Source organism: Sturnira hondurensis, unplaced genomic scaffold (genome assembly GCF_014824575.4).
Source record: "Sturnira hondurensis isolate 20B ecotype Veracruz unplaced genomic scaffold, ASM1482457v3 Scaffold0006849, whole genome shotgun sequence".
Classification (NCBI taxonomy): Eukaryota; Metazoa; Chordata; class Mammalia; order Chiroptera; family Phyllostomidae; genus Sturnira; species Sturnira hondurensis.
Genome location: NW_028079480.1, coordinates 2,877,293 through 2,902,740, shown reverse-complemented (window position 1 = coordinate 2,902,740; position 25,448 = coordinate 2,877,293). Strand labels below are relative to the sequence as shown.

Sequence of the window (25,448 nt, the reverse complement as noted above, 5' to 3'; positions counted from 1 at the left end):
AATGGACTACACAGGTTGTGTTGAAATGTTTTCTTCTTCCCTTTCTGCGTCTTGTTCACACAAATCCTGGTGTCCACTGACTGCTCGGTTGTAGCTGCTGAACTTGTCACCTGGTGAAGTCCAGTGTCCCCCCAAACCGAGGTGACGTGCTGGTGCTCTTGACTCATTTGATGGCGCGAGGACCCGCGCTGTGTGGCGCACTGCTTCCCCACTCTCTAGTGCCGTCTGCTCCATTTTGGAGTATTTTTTTCTACTACAACTAATACCATATGCAGTGACAGAGGAATATGCAGCTGGGCTGTCCCAGGGGAGGTTGCTCTGGATTGAAATAGCAGTTGCTTCGCTGTGATAAATCGAGTGCAGCTGAAAACAGGTCAGACGTGAGACAGCTGTGCTTTGATTAGCCCTTCCAGAGACAACCTTCCCTGGCTGGGAGGAGGATGACAGAACCGTAGATAGTGTTTTAACCTTTTGAGGTTGTGAAGAGACAGCCATGCTCATGTAGCAAAACAAAAGGAAGAACCAAGCTTATTCAATGTCTTTAAATAATATTAACATGTAAGTTTTAAGCAGTCTAGCATTTCAGCGTTTAAAAATGGTGGACAGATTATATAAGTAGTTATTATTACTTGTATAAACCAAATCAAATTTTGTACTCTCTCCTTGGCTGTTGCTTTAAAAAAATTTTTCAATTAATGTAAAAAAAAAACCTCAGTTATTTAATAGCATACTATAGAAGTGTGACCCTAGCTGTGCCTGAATCTCAACAAATTCAGATCTCACGACGTACTGAGTGAGAGAGGACAAATCATCATTTGAAAGTTACTACAAGTTTTTTTTCCCCCACAGAGAAGTGGCTTCATTTAGTATCAAACGGACCCAAACTGCATCCGAATCACTTGGAGGGCTGTTGGAATGCAGAGTTTCAATACATCCCAGCCGTTTCTGATTGGGTAGGTGTGCGGTAGGGGGGTTAAAGAATTTGCATTTCTACTAACTTTCCAGGCTGTGCAAGAGCCACCATGGAGTTGTGGGATATGTAAGCAGCCCCCCAGGACTCCCAGCATCTCCAGGGCAAGAAATCTGTAGCCCTGGCTAGCGTAGCTCAGTGGATTGAGCACGGGCCTGCGAACCACATGATCATGGTTCGATTCCCAGTCAGGGCACATGCCTGGGTTGCAGGCCAGTTCCCAGCAGGGGACTCACGAGAGGCAACCATACATTGATATTTCTCTCCCTCTCTCCTGCCCTTCCCCTCTAAAAGGATAAATAAATAAAATCTTTAAAAAAATCTGTAAACGTGGGAGGGACTACTGTGGTTTGAATGGCAAAAGATGACACAACCTTTTTTCTTTTCTTGTTTCTTTCTCTTTTCATGTCACAGGTAAGTAGTGGCTGGTGGCATAGGTTGTACGGTTTTAAATTCTATAACTTTATTTCTGATTAAAATATATTTTATGCTAAGTGAAAGAACTCAACCTGAAAAGGCTACATACTGTGTAATTCCAACTGGAATCTGGAAAAGGCAAAACAATGGAGAAAGTAAAAAGATCATCAGTTGTCAGGAGCTTGGGAGGAGGAAGGGAAGGATGGGTGGGTGAGATGGGGTTTTGGGGCACTGAAACTACTTTGTATGATGCTGTATGGTGGCTACATGTAGGAATGTTCATTGCATCAAAATTTGGAAATTGTATTTTTAGATATCAGTGTGGCCCATTATCAACATTTGGTTGAAGCTTTCCCATTTTCCATTACACACGTATAACATGTATATATTTCACATGGTTAAGCTCACACCTGACATTTGTCATCTGCCTTTTCCATTTGAACATTTTTATAAGTGAGCACCACCCTTAGGCATTGTCTGCTTAGCCAACTGGTCTTTTATTTTTTTCATTTCAAAGGGACTTTCACTTTTAGGTTAACAGTGGGAAGAGTTTTTTTAATTTAAAATTTGTTTTTAGTTACAGTTGACATATATTAGTTTCAGGTGTACAGCCTTGTGACGCGGTCACTCTGATAAGCCTAGCACCCACCTGGCACCATGCATCGTTCTTTACAGTGTGAGAGCCCTCTAATCTTTCTCTGTCCCTCTCCTCCCCCAGCAAACCAAAGTGCCTTTACCCAGCTGAAACTCTGATCCAGGTGAGCATGACAGAAAATGGTGAGATGCCAGGACCCTGTGCCTGAGAGAAGACCAGAGCAGACTCGAGGATACCAGGAGAAGCAAATGCTGCTGAGAACACCAAATGAAGGCCTTGCCTCTGGGAGCCTTGGGGTTAGGCCTGAGGGGCAGGAGAGAGCAGACAATCTCAGGTTTCCTCCTGCGCCTTCAGCCCAGACCACCCTCTGAAACCATTCTCCAGAGTGTGATCTGCAGACCACCCTACTTTCCTATCTGTAAAATGAAGATAGTAAAATGCACCTGGCAGGGGAGGTGTGGAAGTGACAGCTACTGGATGCAAAGTGCCTGCCCATGCCGGTGCTTTTGGAGCAGGTCAATGGCTCTTCTAAGACCTGGGGGACTGCGCTTGACCAGGAACAAAACTCAAATCAAGCTGCCTGCTGAGGACATGAAGTGGGGACCTTTCCACTCAGGTAGGTTTCCTCCAGGCCAGAAAGTGCTCAGAGAATTGGGTTTGGTTTGATTTTGTTGTTGTTACTGGGTTTGTGGGGTGGAGGGGAGCAGGTGGTGGCAGGGAGAGTTGGCTGAGAACCCTCCCCAACCTGGCTTGATTGACTGGTGCCGACCTGTGGGAATGGTCTAGTGACTTCAGCTCTGCATTAAACTGTAGGTGTTTATGTGCCCTGACATGGAGTGGCATTTTGACCTCCAACCTATAGCAATGCCATTTGCAAATAGATGGATTTTCCTGGTGCTAAGAATCAGTACTAACAAATGCTACTGTATGGTCTTCTATATTCAAGTGTAAGAAGAGAGCATTTTAATCAACACTAAGTTTAGTATAATTAAAAATGATGTGCTTGCTAAAAAATTAAATTAAATTAAAAAGTTAAACACTCAGCCCTGGCCAGTGTGGCTAGCTTTGTTGGAGTGTTGCCTGTAAACTGAAATGTTGCTGGTTCGATTCCCAGTCAGGGCACCGGCCTAGGCTGTGGGTTCAGTCCCCAGCTGGGTGGCTTACAAGAGGCAACAGCTCAATGTTTCTCTCTCTCTCCCCCTCCCTAAAATCAGTAAGCACACCCGCAGGTGAGGATTTAAAAAATGTTTGGAAAAAAATTGGTTGTTGGACCCGATACCATACCAACGGAATAAAAATCCTAGGTGGGGCCCAGCAATCTGCATTTTAACAAACTTCCTGGGACTGGTGACTTTTATGCATGGAAGACTGAGAACCTTTCTTTTTTCTTTTTTAGGGACCAGGGCAGGTTTATGTCCTTCTAGGCCAGGCTTATTGAAAAGAGCAGAAGAGAAGGCTTGCCAACCTCCAGAGTATCTTCCCACCTGCCCTCTGTTGCCTCAAATATCTTTAGTGGCAAATCTTATTCTTCACCTCATAATGGGATGCCAAAGTCTTTCCCAGACACTCTTCCCAGGAAAGGCGCACACTGGCAAATAGGACTTTTTGTCCGTGGTGTGATGTCTGCTTTCAACAGGGAAAAGGAGCCGACAGAATTATTTATGGCAGCTGACTAGCTTTTACTTTCACCTGTGCTCCAACCAGAACCAGTTGGGCACAGAGATGGTTCTCGCCTGCCAACCTTCTGTTCCTGGGCCAGGCACCAGGGCAGGGACTCTGACCAAAGGAGCCTAGACCTCTGCATGTTTTCTGAATTGAAGTTGCAAGCTTACATCAATGGGCAGTCTCTATATATCTTCCTTTTGGGAGAAGTGTTAGGCCAGAGAAGTGGTCTTGACTTTGGCTATACGTTACAATCCCTTAGGGAGCTTTTACTAATCCTCATACCCAGGTCTCCTCCCAGATCATTTGGGTTCCAAGTGATTCCAGTGTGTGGCCGAGGTTGAGAGTCACTGGCAGTGTTGTCAGAATAGTAGTTCTTTGTAGATGCCCAAGGAAGACCCACTGGCTAAGAGCACACAAGTTGGACAGGAATCCATAGATGCTGACTGCCCTCGGAGGGCGGTCTGCAGGCTGAGAACCGTCCCAGGCATGTGGGGGAGGGGAGACAGGACAAGTCCCTGACAGGTGGGTGAACTGGTGGGACGCAGAGCTCCACCAGGGCCATGGTGCCCTGGGGAGGCAGCTGCACTTGGGTATTTTGGCCGGATCGCTAAAGAATAATCCAAGAAAATTTGCAGTATTTTGTAATACCTTTCCAATAATTTTATTAAACCTAGGAGATGATTTAAAAGATGGTGTCATAGGCAAGATGTATAGTTTTTAAAGCTTAGTAAAAAATAAATCAGAAAACCTGTTGTTTCCTTTTAGCTCCTTTAGTGCACTCAGAAAGGATCATAAAAAGGCAGGTTTTAGCTTGTTTTTTCACTTGCCTTTTTCCAGAAAGGGTGGAATGCAAAGTAATATTGATCTTAGAAAATCCCTGTTTATTTATTTTATTTTTAATTTTTATTTTTTAAAGAAAAAGCCTTAAAATTATAGTTATTTTAGGCATATTTCTTTTTTTCTTTTTTCATTCAGTATTATTTTATATTAGTGTCAGGGTACAGCATAGTGGTTAGACAATCATGACAATCATATTTTATAAAGAAAGTGTCCCCAATGGTTCCAGTATCCACCTGGCACCATGTGTAGTTATTACAATAAGAAAATCTCTGTTTAATCTGGATTTAGGAATGGGTTAAGGAGGATCTTGTGTTACAGCGACTCTTTGCAGACAGAAAGAACTCCTTCTCCCTTCTTCATTCCCACACCTAAACGTCAGGCCCAGGTCTGGAGTTTCATCGTTTCAGTGTCTGTAGTGCTGGCCAGGATCCCTGCCCTTTCACATCGGGAAGATGCTGTGTCTGTCAACATGCCCATCCAGTCCATTGTCTGAAGGTCAGGGCCCTGTGCAGGTAATGTTTTTAGAACTCAGTTTTCACCAGGCCACTCCCTCCCTGAGAGCCTGCAGCAGCTCCCCAGTGGCTGCTTAATCAAGCCTGACTTTTTGTCTTGACCGAGATTTACTCAGCCTCACCTTGAGCTCCTAGAATTGCCTGTGGATTATCTATACCTACTCGCTTGGGTACCCTTAGAACATCTCGCAGCTGGCCCCGTATCTCCAACTTACACATTCCTAAGATCAAATTGGAGTAGAAATCTCTGTAATATTTTCTTTGGTGTATAGGGAGGCCTAGAAAACATCCAGGCTCTTAAACTCTTCGTGCTGTGAGTGGATTTTTTAAATGTGGTGATCGTCACTAGGTCTGCCGATTCTTTAGCTTACTTCCTCCTTTTTCTCATGTTCACATGATCTTACATTATTGACTCTGGATTTCTTTTTAAGATCCTGCTCATCACTTTTATAGTACATTTTATTTTTTAAATTAAATTTTAATATTGGGGGAGGTGGGGAGAAGATGGCGGCGGAGTAGGACAAAGGATTTCGCTTCTCTCCACGCGCCGGAGAAGGACCTGGCTGATCTGCGGAAGAACACAGCAGATGCTAATCTGGGACTCAGCATATAAGAAAGCAGGACTCCAGAGACTGTAGCGGACACTGAATGACCAGAAGTTGAGGAGAGGAGACGACCACAAATCAACAAGGTACGAGGGAGCAGCACAGAGGCGGTGGCGGGGGCCCCCTGCCAGGCCAAGCCAGGGCCCGGGCCGGCCGCCCCGGTCTCCGAGAGCCGAGGGTGGGCAACACTGGCTCTGGGAGAGAACTGGTCACCGGCACCACCCCTGTCCGGCAGGGCGCAGATTGGAAAACACCATAAGAGATCGGTCTTCCAGTAGTGGCAGAGAGAGGAGTGAGCATTCGGAAGCAANAGAACTCAGTTTTCACCAGGCCGCTCCCTCCCTGAGAGCCTGCAGCAGCTCCCCAGTGGTTGATTAATCAAGCCTGACTTTTTGTCTTGACTGACATTTACTCAGCCTCACCTTGAGCTCCTAGAATTGCCTGTGGATTATCTACACCTACTCGCTTGGGTACCCTTAGAACATCTCGCAGCTGGCCCCGTATCTCCAACTTACACGTTCCTAAGATCAAATTGGAGTAGAAATCTCTGTAATATTTTCTTTGGTGTATAGGGAGGCCAAGAAAACATCCAGGCTCTTAAACTCTTCGTGCTGTGAGTGGATTTTTTAAATGTGGTGATCGTCACTAGGTCTGCCGATTCTTTAGCTCACTTCCTCCTTTTTCTCATGTTCACATGATCTTACATTACTGACTCTGGATTTCTTTTTAAGATCCTGCTCATCACTTTTATAGTACATTGTATTTTTTTAAATTAAATTTTAATATTAGCCTCTAATAGAAAATTTAAAGTGTCTGATAAAAAATGGAGTTTGTAATCTGGTATTCTTGGATCTTCAGGCTTGAAACTTCTGACCTTTCTTTGACCTTTTCTCTCTCTTTGACTCTTTATTTCCCATCACCAGTCAATTCATCTTTAGATGAATTCCATCTGTCTCTGTTCCTTCCTGTCCATTCCTTCAGCAACAGCCGCTGAGACCTTACAGATGATGGACTGTGCCAGTGGCCCCCCATTTCATCTCCCTACTTTCAGTCTCTTCCCTTCCCTAAATTTATGTCCTTAAGTTGCCCCTTCCATCATGTCTCTCTGCTCATGAATAGTCTCCGATGTCTCCCTGTCCCTTGCAGGATAAACTATGAACTCACTAGCTTGACCTGCAAAGGCCTTCACAATCAGGACCCAAACACACATTTTAGACATAAGAAACCCACCGTTACAAACCCACAGTTGTTCTTGTTCTAGCCCCCCAGCCTGAGGCCCAGCTCAAGTCATCCCCTCCCTATTCCAGACCATTTCTGGGGCACAGGAAGGGAGTCCCCGCAGGAGGAGAGCACCGTGATGAGAGTACAGAGTCTCCTCCCACCTCTGCTGCTTCCTGGCTGTGCAGACCTGAGCAACCCTCCCCATTGCACGGTGCTTTGTTGCTTCCTATCAAATGACAGATTATATGCAGACTCCATTCTTTGCGGCTTTAAGCTTTATTTTTATGTAACTCGAATTTGTAGCACTTCAGGTAGTACTACTTATTGGTCATTTAATCTCCAGTCAAATAGCAATTTTTGAACTATTATTTGGTTCACATGACATCTTTTGTATTTTATATCTTAAATTGGTTTGGGGGGTCCTAAACTGAAAATAGTTTTGTTTCTTCAGTTTATGAAAATAATACAAGCTCATTTTTAAAAATTTATATGATTTAGATAGGTAACAGGTAAAAACTACTCATAATTCTTTACTGGGAACAGGGAAGATTAGAGAGATGTGGGGATCCTAAGAAGGCAGTGACTGATTTAAAGTTTTGAGATGAAGAGACCTGGAAGCTGGATCTTTGTGCAAAATAGACATTCACAGGGCAAAGAGGGGGAGGAACAGCAGTCTTGTAGTGGAACAGCAAGTGCAAAGGCTCAGAGGTGAAATTGTCTGGGATGTTGGGGTCTAGTGAGAAGCTGAGCGTGGCAAAAATTTGGGGTATTAGAGGGAGAGGTATAGTCAAGAGTAAGCTTGGGGTACAGGAGATGAGGTTTATAGACAGTGGGAAGCCCTTGAAGACCTTTGCTCAGGGGTTTTCCTGTTTGGGGGGAAGATCAGAGGACTCATGGGGAGGCCTGAGCATGGGGACACTGCTGCCTGGGAGATCAGTATGAAGGCGACTCCCCTAGGCCCCAGCCTAGGTCCTGGCAGTGGGATACCAGCCCAAGGCCCTGGGATAATGTGAGGAGTGTGTTTTCCGGCCTCATCTGGGCAGAGGAAAGCCCTGATGGCTGCTGGGCCAACAGCTCACCAGGACAGCTGTGCCAGGACACGGCACTGAGCCATTGCCGTGGGGCCTAAGGCTAAACACATCAGCAGCTCTGGTCCTGTCTTCGTTTACAATACTTTGTTCACCAGGGATGTTTTTACATTAATTTTGATTTAAAAAATATTGTACTGTTATCTAGATTTACTGATTTTGGGGGGACTCCCCCTTAAAGTTTAATGTTGTTTGTTTTACAGAAGACGTGTATTTGTCTTATTTTTTTACACCAGTGCTCAGTGAATGCACACTGAGGGAGGCACGTGCGGACACAGAGCTAACCTCAACACAAATCTTGCCCTCCAGTAATGCAGGAAAGAGGTCCCTTCAGCCACCTTCTGACCCACGTGAAACCAGAGGACAGATACAGGCAGAGACTGGGCAAGCCACACCAACTAGCTTTCTTTCGGATAATTTCTTTCTCAAGGCTGAAGCCTCTGACCACCACCCATCATTTGGAAACAGAACATCACTTTTTAGCGCCTAGACTATTATTTGCATGGGACAGAACTTGTCCTACCACCAGCTTCCCTACTCTGCCCTTTTCATAGCTGCTTCCAGTCCTCCCCCAGCTTCCTCATGCCCGCTTCCTTCAGCCTGGCCTTGTGGTTTTATTGATGTTTTATTTAGATTTGCAACTTAAGCAGCCAAGTCTGCTTTCATTTAAATGGTGAGTCCACAGTGGAGCTGGCCCAGAAGTGTTGACAGTCCCCACCATGGTGTGATAACCTGAAGAAGCCTCTCAAGGCTGAGTGAGCACCAGCCATGCCCTTCACAGATGCAGCTACTGAGGCCCAGAGACATCATGATGCTTGTCTCAGCCCACACAGCTTTGAAATCCTGACTCCTAATTTTGCCCGTCATTAAGGTAGTCGCAGAAACTTGGCAGTGCGACAGACTCCCGGATTATCGTGGGTCAGCCTCGTTTTGTCAGGGAGGAATCTATGCTGCAGGGAAGGGTTGCCGTTGCCCCAGGGTGAGCTAGCTGAGGTTTCCGTCTGTAATTTCCACCATACCCTGTTTTTCCCTCGCCACACATGGCTGGATACTCCTGCCAGAGAACCAGCTTTTCCACGGCAGGATTGTGTCATCCACAGTGCAGAGCCACGGGCTCAGTGGAAAGCCCAGTAAGCCGGCCAGGGGTCGGGCTCAGAGCATCAACGGCAACAACAGCGAGTGCCAGCACGTAACGAGCACGAGTTATGTGCCAGGTGCTCTGCAGGCGTTATCTCATTTAACCCTCACAGTGATAGGCAGTAGGCCCTGTAATTATCCTCATTTTAGAAAATTGTGATAACAAATAACCACATCAGATTTACCACCTTAGCTCTTTACACGCACAGATCGGGGTGTGTTCACACACACACTGTATATTCACATCCCAGTTTTGATACAGATGAGAAAGTGTTGCTCCCGGAAGGTAATCAATTTCCCCCAGGCTTTTCACCTGCCCAACAGCAGCGATGGGGTTGAAACCTGGCTGTCTGACTGCAGAACCTGTGCCTTCAACCACCGCTGAGTGTCACCTGGTAACTTTTTTAATGTGGCCCCTCCTCTGGGCAGGTGACCGTGTGCCTCTTTGGGCACCTCCCTTTCTGTCCCTGAAGAAGGCGTCTAGTCCCTACCAGTCAAGTCGTTTCTACTGGGGACACATGTGTCCCCACCACCGGGCTGCTGCCTGTACTCAAGGTCAGACTTGTTGCCAGAGGGGAGCATGGAATCTTAGGGGCCTGTTGAAGTCTTTAGGGAAGGGCAGAGAAAAAAGAGCAAGGGACAGATGGCAGGCAGAAGGGGAAAGAGAGAGGATGGGTCACCCAGGTGGCAGGAAGGAATTCAGCAGACAGCTCTCTGGGTTCTAGAACATGCTCAGAGGTAGCGTGGCTGAATTCAGCTGGGAGGAGGCCTGAACACCAAAGCCTCATGGGTGCTTTTTCAATGCACTAGTCAGAAGGACAGCCTCAGAGTGCTGGCATGGAAGGGATGTGTGCACTTTACCCATGAGCCTCTCACAGCCTGGGTTGTCTTGCTCACCCTTCTATTAACTAGAGAAAGTAATTCGCAAGTTTTTCCAGACACTCTATCATTTCTTTCTTGTTCCCCTACTGGGATTTGCACATACTTTGTGGTCGTCTCTGGCATGTCTGAACTGCTGATCTGGGTTGGAGGCAGACAGAAACTGGGCTGACCTGACACAACCACAGGTAGGGAAGATGCTGCTGAAACCCCGAGTCCTTAGAAAACAACCCTGGAATGCTTCCCCCTGGGAGAGGCCGTTAGGCATGGGACCCACCACCCTGAGGCTGATGAGAGGATGAGGAAACTAGGCCATATGGGCTTTTAAAAGTGCTCAGAAGATTTGTTGCTTAGTGTGACAGAAAATGTCACAGTGCTTCCTGTCCCCGGTCGTAAGGGGTCCTGAAGGGCTGGAACACTTTCCTTCCTCTTCGCATTTGAGAAACCTTTCTGGTTCTTGCCCTCGCCCACCCACACAGCAAGGAGGGGCTTGGGAGAAGGGAATAAATACATCAGCCTATGAAACTGGCGGTTCTCAAATTTGTAATACCAAACGACAAATAGTTCTAATCATATTTCAGAAAATTCTGAAAATGCAATCCTGTATGCTTCTAGAAAATGAATGTGACTTAAGACTTTGAGTGTGTTCTTTTGAAAATTAACCTTGCAGGGGGGTGAGTTGTAGCTGTGTCTGCTTGGTGCACTACAGTATTGCCGCCTACTCGTTGAGCATCCACTTACACACCACAGTGTTTTCAGGGACTATAGAGGATGGAATGGCATTTCCCACATATTGCAAAAGAAACTGACTCATCGTAAGCTCATTTCACTGGGCTCTGAGTAAAAAAAGGATATGGGTGAGTATGATGTGTAGGAATGAGAGTGGAGGGAAGCATTGTAATTCTTAGAAACCATTTAGAAATGTTTCTCAAAAACACATTTTTAAACACTTTGAAACAATATCTAGTTAGTCAAACAAGAGTAGGATCACAGGTCCCCTAAATGTACTATTTTATAGTAAGTATAGAAAATAATTTCATTATCCTTTTTTATTGTGGTAAAATGCATGTCATATGAAACCCGCCATGTCAGCCTTTTCAAAGTGCACAGCTCTGGGTGTTTGGCACGTCCCCGGGGCTGTGCCGTCACCAGCACTGCCTGGCGGCACGGCCCTCCCACCAGCCCAGGAGGAAGCCCCCTGCGCACGAAGCAGTCTTTAGCAGTTCTGAAGCAGATTTGTTTCTCAATGAACTTTTGGGGTAGTGACATCAATGGCTTTTGTTTTAATTATTTTAAGAGGTTGTCTTCAGAATTCATGAGGTATATTAGGCTCGATCGTCTGGGGTTGATCTGGCAACTGCGATGATCTTCCAATGTGGGATGATAGGAAATCAGAAGTATTTCCATAGGAGAAAGAGAACTTTGACCCTGGACAGGTTATAGAGACCTTTTTAAAGACAAAAATACTCACATACATGGAGAGGGTTCACTTTTTCAATGATTTAGCATTACATTTTCCATGTTCCTGTTTGGAAGTGTATTTCTTAGGTTTGTATTTGGTTCTCCAATATTTACTTGAAGTAAAATATTGTAACATGACTGTTTCCTTCCTGTTCAGTATTGAATATGGACATTAACATGCTTTATGTGCTTGAAAGATCATTCTTCCTTCTGCAGCTTTTTATACTTTGAGCCAAGTGAAATTATCAAGTCAACAACAACAAAACGTGGAACGTGGGCGGGCATTTCTTCTAACTTTGAGCTCCACTTTGAGCTCCACTCTCTAATCTTCTAGTGCAAGCATCCTTAGTCACAGCTCCACCCTGGGAATTCCCGCACTGGGGCGTGGCCTCCCTGCCCCGACCTTTCCCTCTTTCTTATCATCACTTTCCTGAACAATATCCCATTCTTTCAGCGCACAGCTGTTATTGAGTGCCCCCTGTGTGTGGGTGGTAGAAGAGCACCACTCTCTGCCCACTTGGTCGGAGTTGACATTAGGTCAATGTTATATCCGTGATTCCTGCCTGGGTGTTAGTGACAGAAAATGGCAGAAATGACGCCTGAGCCCATTACACTTAGTGGGGTTTAATTCTGAACCAGGAATCAGAGATATTGCCTTATTCCAAGTAGAAGCTTCTCTACTGACACAATTTGGGGCATCAGGAAAGCCCAGGCCAGAAGGATTTGGCTGGGCGGTGGGGTAGGGGGGCATTCACTGAGCTCTTTCTCTCTAGTCAGCATAGTTATTGTTACAACATCCCCTATTATGACAAATATTACCATTCCCGTTTTCTGGTTGATAAAGCTGCGGCTAAGAAAAGATTGTGACCTTTTCAAAGGCCATGAGCTAGTAAGTGCAGGCTAAGTATCCAAACCTACATCTGCCTGACTCCAACGCCCACCTGCTTCCCAGCACAACAAAACACCTCCCCGGGGCACCTCTTAAATTACCCCACAGCAATCCCACATTCCCAGTCTGCACGGAAGACCAACTCTGCTCTTCATAATTATGGCTCATTGACATGAACTATTGTGGGTGCATTTTGTTTTATTTTATTTTATATCTTATTTTATTTTATTATTTTGGCTGGAAGCGATGCTTTACTCTCCACTCCCTGCAGCCATTTGGCCTACATGAATCATTCCCCGCCAACAGCAGAAGGATCTGACCTGAAAGGGTAGCTGCGTGCCTGAGGTCATTCACATTCAAGCTTGCAGAATGAGGGAACAGGAACACCCCTTGAGCCTGACACAGGGAAAGATATTCCCAGACAAGGTGATAAGCCTGGCATAGCCTGTATGAACTCTTTGTCTCTTGGTAAAGAAGTATTCCAGTCCTAAGGCTTATGGGGTTTTGCAGTAATGCAGTTGAGTGGGGTTTTGAAATACCATGCACATGAGACTGCCTTTCCCAGCAATTTTGTATTGGAATTTCTTGATTAAATGTCTCTCTCCCCAGTAGACCTTGTGTTCCTCAAGGGCACCAGATCAGTGTCTGCTGTATAGTAAATGCTGGATAAATGTTTCTTGCCTGAAGAGAGGAAAGACTGAGGGATGAATGAATGGAGCAGTGAATCACTGATCAGAGGGGAGGGGCACTGGGGGGTTGGATGACACATAGACACACACACAACAGTGTGATGTTAGCCAGAGGGAAATGGGGGTGGGGTGGGTGGAGGTAGGCGAGGGGGAAACGGGGAGAGAAAGAGACTTCGCTTGGGGCTGCGGGCGCAGGATGTGGTGTGCAGATGGTGTTTTGTCGAGTTGTACACTTGAACCCTGTTTGGTTTTATAAACCAATGTCATTCCAATAAATTCAAAAAATTTTAAATTAAAAAAAGGAAAAGATAAGAAAAAGAAGGCAACTGCAGATGTGCTAAGTCTCAACATAATAAGATACCTAAATTTGGTGCTTGATGAGCAAACATTGTTTAACGATGTGTATCAGTAGGGTATGCATACACCAAAATAAATTCAAGGTGGATAAAAGACTTAAATATAAGCTGTGACACCATTAAAGCCCTAGAGGAGAACATTGGCAGGAAAATCTCAGATATTTCACTCAGCAACATTTTTACTGATATGTCCCCTAGAGCAAGGGATATAAAGGAAAGAATAAACAAATGGGATCTCATCAAAATAAAAAGCTTCTGCATGGCTAAAGAAAACATTAGAATAAAATAATGTTTTATTTTATTAAAATAAAAAGACAACCAACTGTATGGAAAAACATATTTGCCAATGATACCTCAGACAAAGGTTTAATCTCCAGAATATACAAAGAACTTACATGACTTCACTCTAAGAAGACAACCAACCCAATTAAGAAATGGGCAAAGGACTTGAACAGACACTTCTCCACGGAGGACATACAGAGGATCCAGAGACACGTGAAAAGATGCTCAATATCTCTAGCTATCAGAGAGGTGCAAATTAAAACCACAATGAGATACTACTTTACACCAGTCAGAATGGCCATCACAAACAAATCAACAAACAACAAATGTTGGAAAGGTTGTGGGGAAAAGGGGACCCTAGTTCACTGTTGGTGGGACTGCAGACTGGTACAGCCATTATGGAAAACAGTATAGAATTTTCTAAGAAAACTAAAAATGAATCTGCCTTTTAACCCAGCAATTCCACTGTTAGGATTATATCCTAAGAACCTTGAAACACCAATCCAAAAGAACCTATGCACCCCAATATTCATAGCAGCATAATTTCTGTAAAAAAGCATTCTGTAAAAAAGCTTACAATAGCCAAGAGTTGGAAGCAACCTAGGTGCCCATCAGTAAATGAATGGATCAAAAAACTATGGTACATTTACACAATGGAATTCTAGACAGCAGAAAGAAAGAAGGAGCTCCTACCCTTTGCAACATCATGGATGGAACTTGAAAGCATTATGCTGAGTGAAATAAGCCAGGTGGTGAAAGACAAATACCATATGATCTCACCTTTAACAGGAAGCTAAACAACAAAACAAACAAGCAAGCAAAATATAACCAAAGACACTGAAATACAGAACAGGCTAACAGTGACCAGAGGGGAGAGGGGAGGGAATTTCAGGGTAAAAGGGGAAGAGTTCACAGGAACAAGTATAAAGGACACATGGACAAAAACTAACAGGGGTGTAAATGGGAGGGAGGTGGGGAGCACTGGGGGGGGCNTTAACAGGAAGCTAAACAACAAAACAAACAAGCAAGCAAAATATAACCAAAGACACTGAAATACAGAACAGGCTAACAGTGACCAGAGGGGAGAGGGGAGGGAATTTCAGAGGGGAGAGGGGAGAGGGGAGGGTAAAAGGGGAAGAGTTCACAGGAACAAGTATAAAGGACACATGGACAAAAACTAACAGGGGTGTAAATGGGAGGGAGGTGGGGAGCACTGGGGGGGGCTTGGAAGGGAGTAAAAAATAGAAAACTGTACTTGAACAATAATTAAATAAAAATATTTAAAAAATTACAAAATGTGTATCAATAGGGTATGAAACACATCTCAGTGAGCATGGGATTCAAGTTTGGGCCTGGAAACATGTAGAAGCCTGAAATACTGACAGCATGACTCTATAGAGCTTCACTGGGGATTCTGACTAGTAAATTAGTTGCTTTTTAATTTTAAAAAAGTTGAGAAAATTTAGAATACCTACTAAGCTAGAATGTTTTATTGGCCAGGAAATGATACAAGGAAAAAAAAATAAAGGAGTATGTGGCCTACTCATCCTCCTCTCAGACAAATGTTGAGGTATAGTTAGTTCTAGAAAGGGCTTTGCTGGTGTGAGCTTGAACCAGCAACTTCAAATCTCTGGGCCTTGGCTTTCTTACTTGAGAAGTAAAGAGGCTGAACAGATGGTCTCTCAGTCCTTGACAGGCAAACCTCTATGATCTGGGTGGAGCCTTTTCCACTGATGTCTGTGCCCCTACGCACTGCGGGGGGAGGTGGGTCAGCCTCATAGCTCATGGAATCTGTGGCCAGCACTGGCTACATCATTTCTGGGGCCCAGTATACATGAAAATGCAGGGCCCCTTGTTGAAATTATTCAGAATTTCAAGACTGCTGTAGCAGAGCACAAAACCAAGCACAGGGTTCTTGGAGCACCAGGTCTGTGTGAGTGCATGGTCACATTATCAGGACGCTCTGTGGCCTCCGCTGTGTTCTCTACACTGTGGGAAGGGATGAGATCTGGATGGAGTAGGTCTGGGGCCCCAGCTAGCCTGGGGGAGGCAGGGATACCCCTAGGGCTATGAGTTCCTTTCTTAGGAAAGCAGCTAATGGGGAAGCATGACTCACTAAGGAGGGACAACACACCCCTGAAACTAGCTTCCTTGCCTTTCTTTTGAAATGAGCAGTGAAACAGCCAAGCTGGACTGAGGAAAAGTGGCCTGTTTTGGATCTGGACATTAAAGGGTTGCAAAAACATCTGAGTTAAAAGTAAGCCTGCAGGTTTAGCTCCTGAAGGATGTCCTTCCAGAAGGGAGATGAGGAGGAGGACAGGCAGGAGGAGGTAAGTCAGACCAGGAGAGCAGGGGCAGATAACCCTTAGCTGTCTGGTTAAGTGGACTTAAAAGGTTTCCTTGGTGAGGCCATTTCTATAGTTGGTAAGAGCACCAGAGCTCTGTCAGCTTGGAGGCAGAATCTAGGACCAACCAGGAGGCTTGAGCATCTGACACTGCATCAGGCAGCAGCCCTGTACCAGCTTGGATCCCCCACATACATACCTTCTCACCATTATTAATAGTGTGAGAGAAAATTCCATACTGTTTTCCATAGTGGCAATGGACGTGCCTTTTGACCCAGCAATTCCACTCTTAGGAGTATATCCTAAGAATCCTGAAACACCAATCCAAAAGAACCTATGCACCCCAATGTTCATAGCAGCACAATTCACGATAGCCAAGAGTTGGAAGCAACCTAGATGCCCATGGGTCAATGACTGGATCAAAAAACTATGGTACATTTACACAATGGAATTCCATGCTGCAGAAAGGAAGAAGGAACTACTACCCTTTGCAACATCATGGATGGAACTGGAAAGCATTATGCTGAGTGAAATAAGCCAGGCGGTGAAAGACAAATACCATATGATATCACTGTTAACAGAGATCTAAACAAAACAAACAAGCAAGCAAAATATGACCAAAGACACTGAAATAGGGAACAGGCTGATAGGGTCCAGAGGGGAGAGGGGAGAGAATCATAGGGGAAAAGGGGATGGACTCACATGAACAAGTATAAAGGCCACATGGACAATAACTAAGGGTGGGGGGTGGAAATGGGAGGAAGGTGGGGAGCATGGGGCAGGGGGCGGGCAGGGTTGGGAATATAAGACAGAAAGCTGTACTTGAACAAGAATTAAATAAAAAAATTATTAAAAAAATAGTGTGAGAGAATCAGGCAAGCTGTTTCCTAACATCTGGATGAGATCAATACCAATTTTAAAAGTTGGGGTGAGATAGAGGATTGCTTTATAATACATCTAGAGTAAGCCTTTTTTGTTGTTGTTGTTAAGTAGCACCCTTGAAACCCACCTGTCCATTGGTTTCAGAAAACATACATCACTGGCCACAAGGAGACCAGGAAGGAGAGGGCAGATACTGCAGCAGAAACTACCCCAGCTGATGGAGGGGTTACTCCAAATCCATGCCTCAGAGACACAGCTGCAGAATCTTCATGTGTCGCTGAGGAGATATTAAAGGATGGACAAGCAAATACCTGTCACCTCCCTCCATCCCTTGACCTTTTATCAAACTGTCCCACCCGTAGACCTCAGGGCAACCCGCACTGCTCCAGGGCAACAGCAGCATGTCTGCCTCTGTCCAGTGTTTGGCCATCGGGGCAGATCCATAACCTCCTGAGCTTCTAAATGGCTATGTTATTATTTAATTTGCTTTTTATCCCAACTCTAAGGGTTTCCACTCAAGGCCCATCAAGTCTACCTACAGAGGTAGAAACAGAGACTGTTCCAAGACGACCTTACGTCTGGATACTTTTCCTGTTGCTGTTTCTCTACCTGGGAGAGGGCAACCTATACGGCAGTGGTACATGTGGTTTGTGGAATCTAGTTTTGTTAGACATGAAAGTTGAAAAAAATCAACAAACCTCATGCCATGACTGGTATGGCTCAGTGGATTGGGCATGGCCCTGCAAAGTGAAAGGTCTTTGGTTTGATTCACGCTCAGGTCACACGCCTGGGTTGCAGGATCGGTCCACAGTGGGGGTGCATGTGAGAGGCAACCAATCCATGTTTCCCTCACACACTGATGTTTTTCTCCCCCTTTTTCTCCCTCCCTTCCCCTCTTTCTAAAAAGAATTTTAAAAAAATGAAATATAGGCCTAAGTGCTTTACACATATTATATTCTAAACTTTAAGTCCAAACTGTCACTATAGAAACATACAAATGAATATGTGCTTCTTGGTCTGAATCAGAGCTTTTCAACAGTGGCACTATTGACATTTTGGGCTGGACAATCCTTTGCCATGAGGACTGCTCTGTACAATATAGGATGTTTAGAAGCACCCCTGGCATCTACTATTAAGTGTCTATAGCACCACCTCCCCCATTATAAAAAATCAAATGCAAAAATGTCCCTGGTAGAGAACCTATGATCTAAATGACACAGCTATGTCTTGGGGGATGGCAGGGAAAAGCTACTTCTCTAGGGTCTATTAAAAAGCCAAAGAAGCCATCCAGTGTTTCGATTTCCCTATAACAAGCTATCATTTAATTTCTCTTTTCCTCAATCATATTCTTTAACAAGCCTATACTTCTTGATGTCATTGCATAAGGGCAGTAGTTAGATCCCCTTTGAAAGTGAACTAAACTAGTACATTCTACACAGAACAGGAAAGGTTAGTCATCTGTGGGGAAAAACCAGAGACTGTCTATAAATGTGTGCCTAAAGTGCTTGGCACCCACCCAGTACAGGAGGCAGGGCTGGAATGTATTGTGGTTCAGTTCTTGGAAACCTAATTAATTGTATCATAGCCCATTTAGAGACTAGTTTCATGCAGAGGAAGGAGCTGTTCAGGCATGGCACCCAGGTGATCATTGGATTCAGGAGAGTGTGCCTTGGATATGTGGGCTCTGGTTTAGGGTTTTCCTGGCACAGCCATAGGTGAGAAAGAGTGCCTTGGGTTTCCTTAGCTAGTGATCCTGAATCCACACATGCTAAGCAAATTTCTAATAATGTGACTCCCAGGTAGCTTTCCCACAAGGACAAAGATGCTTTGTCTGAGTATTTCATCTATCCGTGTGACACAAGATGGCCCGGCTGAGTGGATTCTCAGATGGTACCATGCAGTGGGAAGAGACTGGGAAGCCACACTTTCCAGGAAATCTATCTTAGCTCTACCCTCAGGTGCTGTGCCTCCTTTTTCCCCTCCTACGTCAGCACTGGCCTCTAACCTTATAAAGAACATGAGGAGAGATGCTCCCAGATAGAGGTATGTGAATCGAAAAGTGCCTCTATGCACCGTGAGCCCCTGGACAACTACCTGCTCTGCATGCCTCTCCAGTGGAAGGGGCTTGGACCTGCTACCAAGAGTAGGCAGTGAGACAGTAGGGAGTTAGTGATTATGAGCAAATATTATTCAGTGCACTGCAGCCCCTGGTATCTTACTTGGTCTTCCCAGCAAGCCTGTGAGGAAGGCATCTCTAGTTTTCTTTGACAGTTGAGGAAACTGAGGCTTAGGGAAGTTGAGGGTCTTTCTCCAGAACCATAACTATTAACTGACAATTGGAGACCAGCCCTTTGGGGATCCAATTGCATTATCCTTCTAAATACATCAGAACTACCTTCTAGCTAACTCATGTGGATATTGTCCAGAATCATTCTCTTACCCCTGTGTTCACAGATGGGCAGCTTTCAAAGCAATAAGAAAAGAGTTTTAAAATATTGTGAAAACTGTCAGGGCTGGTGTGGCTCAGTGGACTGAGTGCTGGCCTGCAAAGCAATGGGTTGCTGATTTGATTCCCAGTCAGGGCACATGCCTAGGTTGCAGGCCAGGTCCCCAATAGTGGGACACTCAGGAGGCAACCACACATTGATATTTCTCCCCCTCTCGTTCTGCCTCTCTTCCCCACTCTCTAAAAATAAATAAATAAAGACTTTAAAATATTGTGTTATATCAAATACATCCATAATTCAATCAGGACATATTTCCTGGGGATCATGGGATAAAATAGTAGCATTATGGATGTAACATATGTTAAGCATGGTTTCCATGCCTAAAGGATCACACACACAGTGTCAGAGTTGAGAAGGTCTTTGGGAATTGCCTGGTCTGAACCCCTCATTTTATAGATGGGGGCACAGGGGAGATGAGATTCTATCCAGGATGTTGTGGTAGAAAAGGAAAGACAAGGGCACACATGGAGGCATCATAAATGAAAGACTACAGGGTGAGTGGAGGTGCCCAGAGAAGGATGAATCAGACTTCCGGCTGCTGTTGCTAACAGTTGACAGAAACCAGAAGGACCAGTGAGGGCGCTAAGTTGCAGAAAGGTGAAAAGGAGGTGAATTTCTTTCTGAAGAATTGAAATTGGCAAGTCAAGTAACTGAAACGACAACTGACCATTCCAAGACCTGAGAAGAGAAGTCACATCCCAGAATCTGTTAAATGAGATCTCCAAGTGAGAGAGTTGTAGCATTAAGACCCAGACACCTGTGGCAGGACTCTGCCATGCTCACCAGTTTTGTTAGCCACTTAGATTAAGGCAGAGAAGCAATGTTGGCCACATCTACAGTCGTACAAAGCTTGATGCCACAGATGCCAGAATCAACACATATAATAACTAAAATAGTCGGAAGGAAGAACTGAAACAAACATGAGATTTATCAAGGATCAATGTAAATGTCCTGTTTATGTTCAGGAAATCAATTGCGAACTTATGGAATTAATAAAAATAACAGTATCGATATTGGTAACTACCATTTTAAAATCCAATCATTATTATGTGTGAGGATCACTATGTGTCACTGCTTCACAAAATAATTTATTTAATCCTTTCAATAGCTACAGGAGATTAATCCTTTCAATAGCTCCGGTACAGCTGTATTAGCTGGAGGAGAGAAACTGGGACCAAGGAGATTAAATAACATTTCTAAAGTTATACACGTTAGTTTGACTGAAAAATACCACACTCTTCAACCAGTAAGATGAAGGTTGGGAGACTTGGCTTAATCAGACTTATATCCAAGACCCTTTGTATTTGTAAAACTAAGTGAAACTACAAAGAAATATGCAAGCACAGATCTCTGGGAGGTTATTAAAAGTATACAAACATAAAATTTCCTTTTCAAACTGGTTTCACTAACTTGAAAAGAATACAGTCAATGTGATCGGGACTAGACATTTTGAAAAGTTTACCTAGAAGTGTAAACTTTTTATGATCATAGGAGTGTGGAAGGATTGAGAACCCAGGTCCTACCTGGGTTTCTGATGATATTATCTTATAAACTCCAGGGAAAGCCATGGCTAAGAATCAACTAAAAGATCGTGAGAGTTTATGAATTCCTACTAACAGACAAACCTACTTTATATTGTGCCGCAGTGGGAGAAAAGAGAGAGGATCTGTGCTCACATATTTCTGTGGTCACATACAACTTGGCCACCTTGCCTTCCTCAATTCTTCTACAGCAGAGAGTCTCAGGGTGAATATTTATCTCCAATGGTGTTCAACTGGGAACCTTCTCTTTCTCCTTCATTTTGAGAATCTCTTCTTTGTTCCCATCCGGCCAGCCCTCCTTTCCTTGGTTGATTCTACTTGGTTTCCCTCCTGGTCACTCCTTCTGCCTCTAGTTTCTTTTCAGTAATATACCCCTTGGATGAAGGCCTTCCCTTTTAACCACCCTTGATGGACAATCATTGTCTTTCTATTTTTTTTTTGTGCCTAAGAATTTAAGCAAAGTCTCATATAAACTTTGATAAACCTAGGAGTATAAACACAGCTCTTCACTTATATTGTCATCTGGTGTTAAACAATTGCATATTTAGACAACCTTTTGAATTGGCATTAGTCATAGAAGATACAAACCACAGAGATGAAGTATTCCATTGACCTATTTCTCACTATCCCATCAAATTACAGAAAAAGATTTAAGATGGTGCTTCAAGTCCATTGAGCTTACATTTTCAATTCTTTGAAAAATTCCACGTTGACAGTGAACTGTTTACCAAAACAGGCCAATTTGGTAAAGACAACTGAGTAACCAAGTGGGGAAAAAAGTTATTTCTGCCTAAGCAGATGAGTGCAGTGTATGATTATCCACAATATAATCTTGGTTTTCTACCCCATAATCTATGGTTGTATATTACCTATGGACTGCTCTGTCATCAAGCTGGACTTTGTCCCAGAGGGAGGAACCATCAAATGATTTATGTTCTATCGCCTTTCTTTATTTAAATTCCCATCTGATCCCAGAGCCAATAACTCTAAGCGACCAACAGATTGCCAGCCTCTCAGAAGCCCAATTTAAGACACTATTTATCAGGATGCTCACAGAATTGGTAGATTACAGTCACAAATTAGAGGAACATATGAAGGCTAAACTAATTGAAATGAAGGGAGATGTCCAGGAAACCAACAGTGATAGAAAGGAAACTGGGACTCAAATCAATGGAATGGACCAGAAGGAAGAATGAAACATCCGACCAGAAAGGAATGAAGAAATGAGAATTCAAAACAATGAGGAGAGGCTTAGGAACCTCCAGGACATCTTTAAACGTTCCAACATCTGGATTATAGGGGTACCAGAAGGGGGAAAGAAACAGCCATGAGTGGAAAACTTATTTGAACAAATAATAAAGGAGAACTTCCCCAGTCTGGCAAAGGAAATAGACTTCCAGGAAATCCAGGAAGCTCAGAGAGTCCCAAAGAAGTTGGACCCAAGAAGGAACACACCAAGGCACATCATAATTACATTAGCCAAGACCAAAATGAAGGAGAGAATCCTAGAAGCAGCAAGGGATAAGGGGACAGTCACCTACAAAGGAGTACCCATCAGACTGTCAGCGGATTTCTCAAAAGAGACCTTACAGGCAAGAAGGGGCTGGAAAGAAGTATTCCAAGTCATGAAATCCAAAGACCTACAGCCAAGATTGCTTTATCCAGCAAAACTTTCATTTAGAATGGAAGGACAGATAAAGTGCTTCTCAGATAAGGTCAAGTTCAAGGAGTTCATCATCACCAAGCCCTTATTATATGAAATGCTAAAGGGACTTATATAAGAAAAAGAAGATGAAAAATATGAACAGTGAAAGGACAGCAAACACACAGTTATTAACAACCACACCTAAAACAAAAGCAAACCAAGAGGACAGCTAGATCAGGAGTGGAACCATAGAAATGAAGAACACATGGAGGGTTAGCAACAGGGGAGTGGGAGGAGGAGAAGGGGGGAGAAGGCACAGAAAATAGCATAGATGGTAGGTAGAAAATAGATAGGGGGAGGGTGAGAATAGTGGGGGAAATATAGAATCTAAAGAAACAGACACATGGTTATAAACTAAGGGGGGGAGAATAGTGGGGAAGGGAGTGTGCGGGTGGAGGGGAATGAAGGGGGGGAATAGAACAACTGTAATGGTATAATCAATAAAATATATTTTAAAAAAATAAATAAATAAATTCCCATCTGAATTTCCTGAAAGAGGTGCCAAGACCTAGTATAGCTCTAAGTTATGGAATATATCTGAAAAGGACCTTTAAAAACCCTCCCACTCATTGAAAAAAGCCCTAATATCCATTCATTGTTAGGGGTTTTTGGGGGGCATGTCTTTCCTACCTCTCCCTTCCCTTCTCTTGTCACTGCTGTGCCCTGAATCCAGGACTACAACACTAGATGCTCATGCTACCTAACCGCTTCTCACCTACTAATATCCTTGCTTCCAGATTCCCTCCCCTGCTAGTCCATCCTGCCAACTTCCTATAAGCTTGCTTGTGTGACATCTCTAACAGTGTAACCACTCTCCAACTCTGGGGTTGGAGCCCTCACACTGTCTTTTGTAATCTGGCCCCATCTCACGCATCCAACCTTATCAGGAACTTCTGGTCCCACATGCCCTACCCTGTAGTCTCTGTTGGACAGGAAACTCACAAATGGACCATACTCAGGTCCAGCTCCAAGTGTCAGCTTCTGTATTTATTTCCTCCCTCCCAGCACATAATGCTTTTCCTTGACCTGCTTTGATTTTACCTGCCTCTCAAGGCCCACCTCTTTTTTAAAAAATTAAATTTATTGGGGTGACATTGGTTCCTAAGATCATATAGGTTTCAAGTGTATATTTCTGAGATACATGATCTGTATACCAAACTAAAAAGCTTCGGCACAGCAAAGGAAACCACCAACAAAACAAAAAGGCAGCCAACCGAATAGGAAAAGATATTTTCAAAGCCTAGCTCTTGAAGCAACCATTTTCTCCCCAAAACCTTCTCCAGCTGCTCTAGTTCTTTTCTTATATTCATTTAGTCACTTATTCCCTCCATTGTTTTACCTGCTCCCCTCCCAGGAGGGTGTAGAAACTTGAGACTGAGGGCTAGACCGAGGTGGCTCCCTGTCCGCCATCACTGCAGATCACACAGAAACCTTGACAACGTGCCCTCAAAATGGCTGACCGCGCCGACCCTGCCTGCTGATTCCAGATCAGCCGTTCCTTTTGAACTATTGTTCCCCAAGCACCTACCAAGTACAAGACCCACATTCTAACTGCGAAGGGTAGTCCTTCTGCCAATTTCAGACTAGTTTCTCCTAATTTTGGTCTCAAAAGCTCTAGTTCTCCTTGATATTTGTGATAACTTACTTGCTACACCTGTCACTTCACCCCATGAAAAATGGAAGTTCAAATGGCAGTTGGAATATAAAACAGTCATTGAACATTTAAAAGTTCCAGTCTCCAAAAACCAGGGTGCCATTACAATGAAATAAAAGAAGACTTTCTGAATCAAAATTTGGGCAGTTATCTTTTCCATAGATCAAAGAAGTGTCATGATTCTTGCCCCTGGGTCATTTCTGGTTGATTCTTTCTAAATGGATTTTTATAGATAATTGTTACATTGACCTGAGGACATGAGGAAAACAGATCTAATCTCCCCAAAACACTTGGGATATATACCTACAAACCAAAGAGGAGACAGTAAAACTGCAATGAATACAAGTGATTACAATTCTTAACATTACAATCTATGGTGAAACTGTTGAGGATTGGATTAGACTTTTCCTTAGAAAAAGCTTATTGTATTTAGACTCTGAAAGCTGACTTTTTATAGAATCTAAACCTTTGGCATTTCTTTTTATTGTCTCTCCAGAGCTTTACACTTTGTCACTGGCAAAAGCCAGCTAGAATAAGCCTACTTGTTTTCTATGTAATTCCTCAAAAATTCTGTCCAAATTCTTATAGCAATTGCCACCCACTGCCTTAGAACTAGCAAATATTCCAGGATTTCAGTTTTTCTGAGATGTACTAATATTGGGAAAAAGTAGAAGAAAGAGGAGAAAAGAAGAAGTAGTGGATGGGGAAAATCTTACCTCAGCTTCTGACTGGCAGGGACGGTTATTTTATTAAGCTTGTCCATTCTTTTTGGTAATGATATCAGCCACAAATAACCATCCAGTGGTAACGTCAGCAGTCCCTGGCCCTCCTAGGGAGTAGCATGGTAAACCTGGGCTCCCAAGGGCCACAGTCACTTGAGTCTGACTTCTGAGAGTGCAGGCTGCTGGCAAACACCCTTGCACCAGGAAGAAGTAAAACTTGCTCGAACACATAGTCAAGTTTCATGTTTCTACACAATCATGTGATCTGGGTAGCCAGCCAGTTTGGCTGACTACTCCACATTGTGTAAACTTTAATAGTGAAACCTATTGGACATGCAAATTTCTTTCCAGCTGCTTTCTTTTATAACCAGATTTGTAACCAGGTCAGAGCAAGCTCTGGCTGGTCACTACTTTTTGTTGTCTTCAACACATCTAGTCCTGTTTTCAGCAGGTGTCATGCTGTCCCCAGCAGCTTCCTGGGCTCCA

General features: G+C 44.0%; 1 protein-coding gene across 1 annotated transcript in view; it reads right to left on the bottom strand.

Annotated features, from left to right (window-relative positions):
* Positions 1 to 25,241, bottom strand: part of BLNK (B cell linker) — a 79,355-nt gene extending 54,114 nt beyond the window's left edge. The window contains exon 1 of the mRNA XM_037050846.1: positions 24,957 to 25,241. Within this exon, the coding sequence (XP_036906741.1) occupies positions 24,957 to 25,003 (47 nt within the window). The 5' untranslated portion in view covers positions 25,004 to 25,241. The remainder of the gene's footprint in view (positions 1 to 24,956) is intronic.
* Between the last annotated feature and the right edge of the window lie 207 nt (positions 25,242 to 25,448).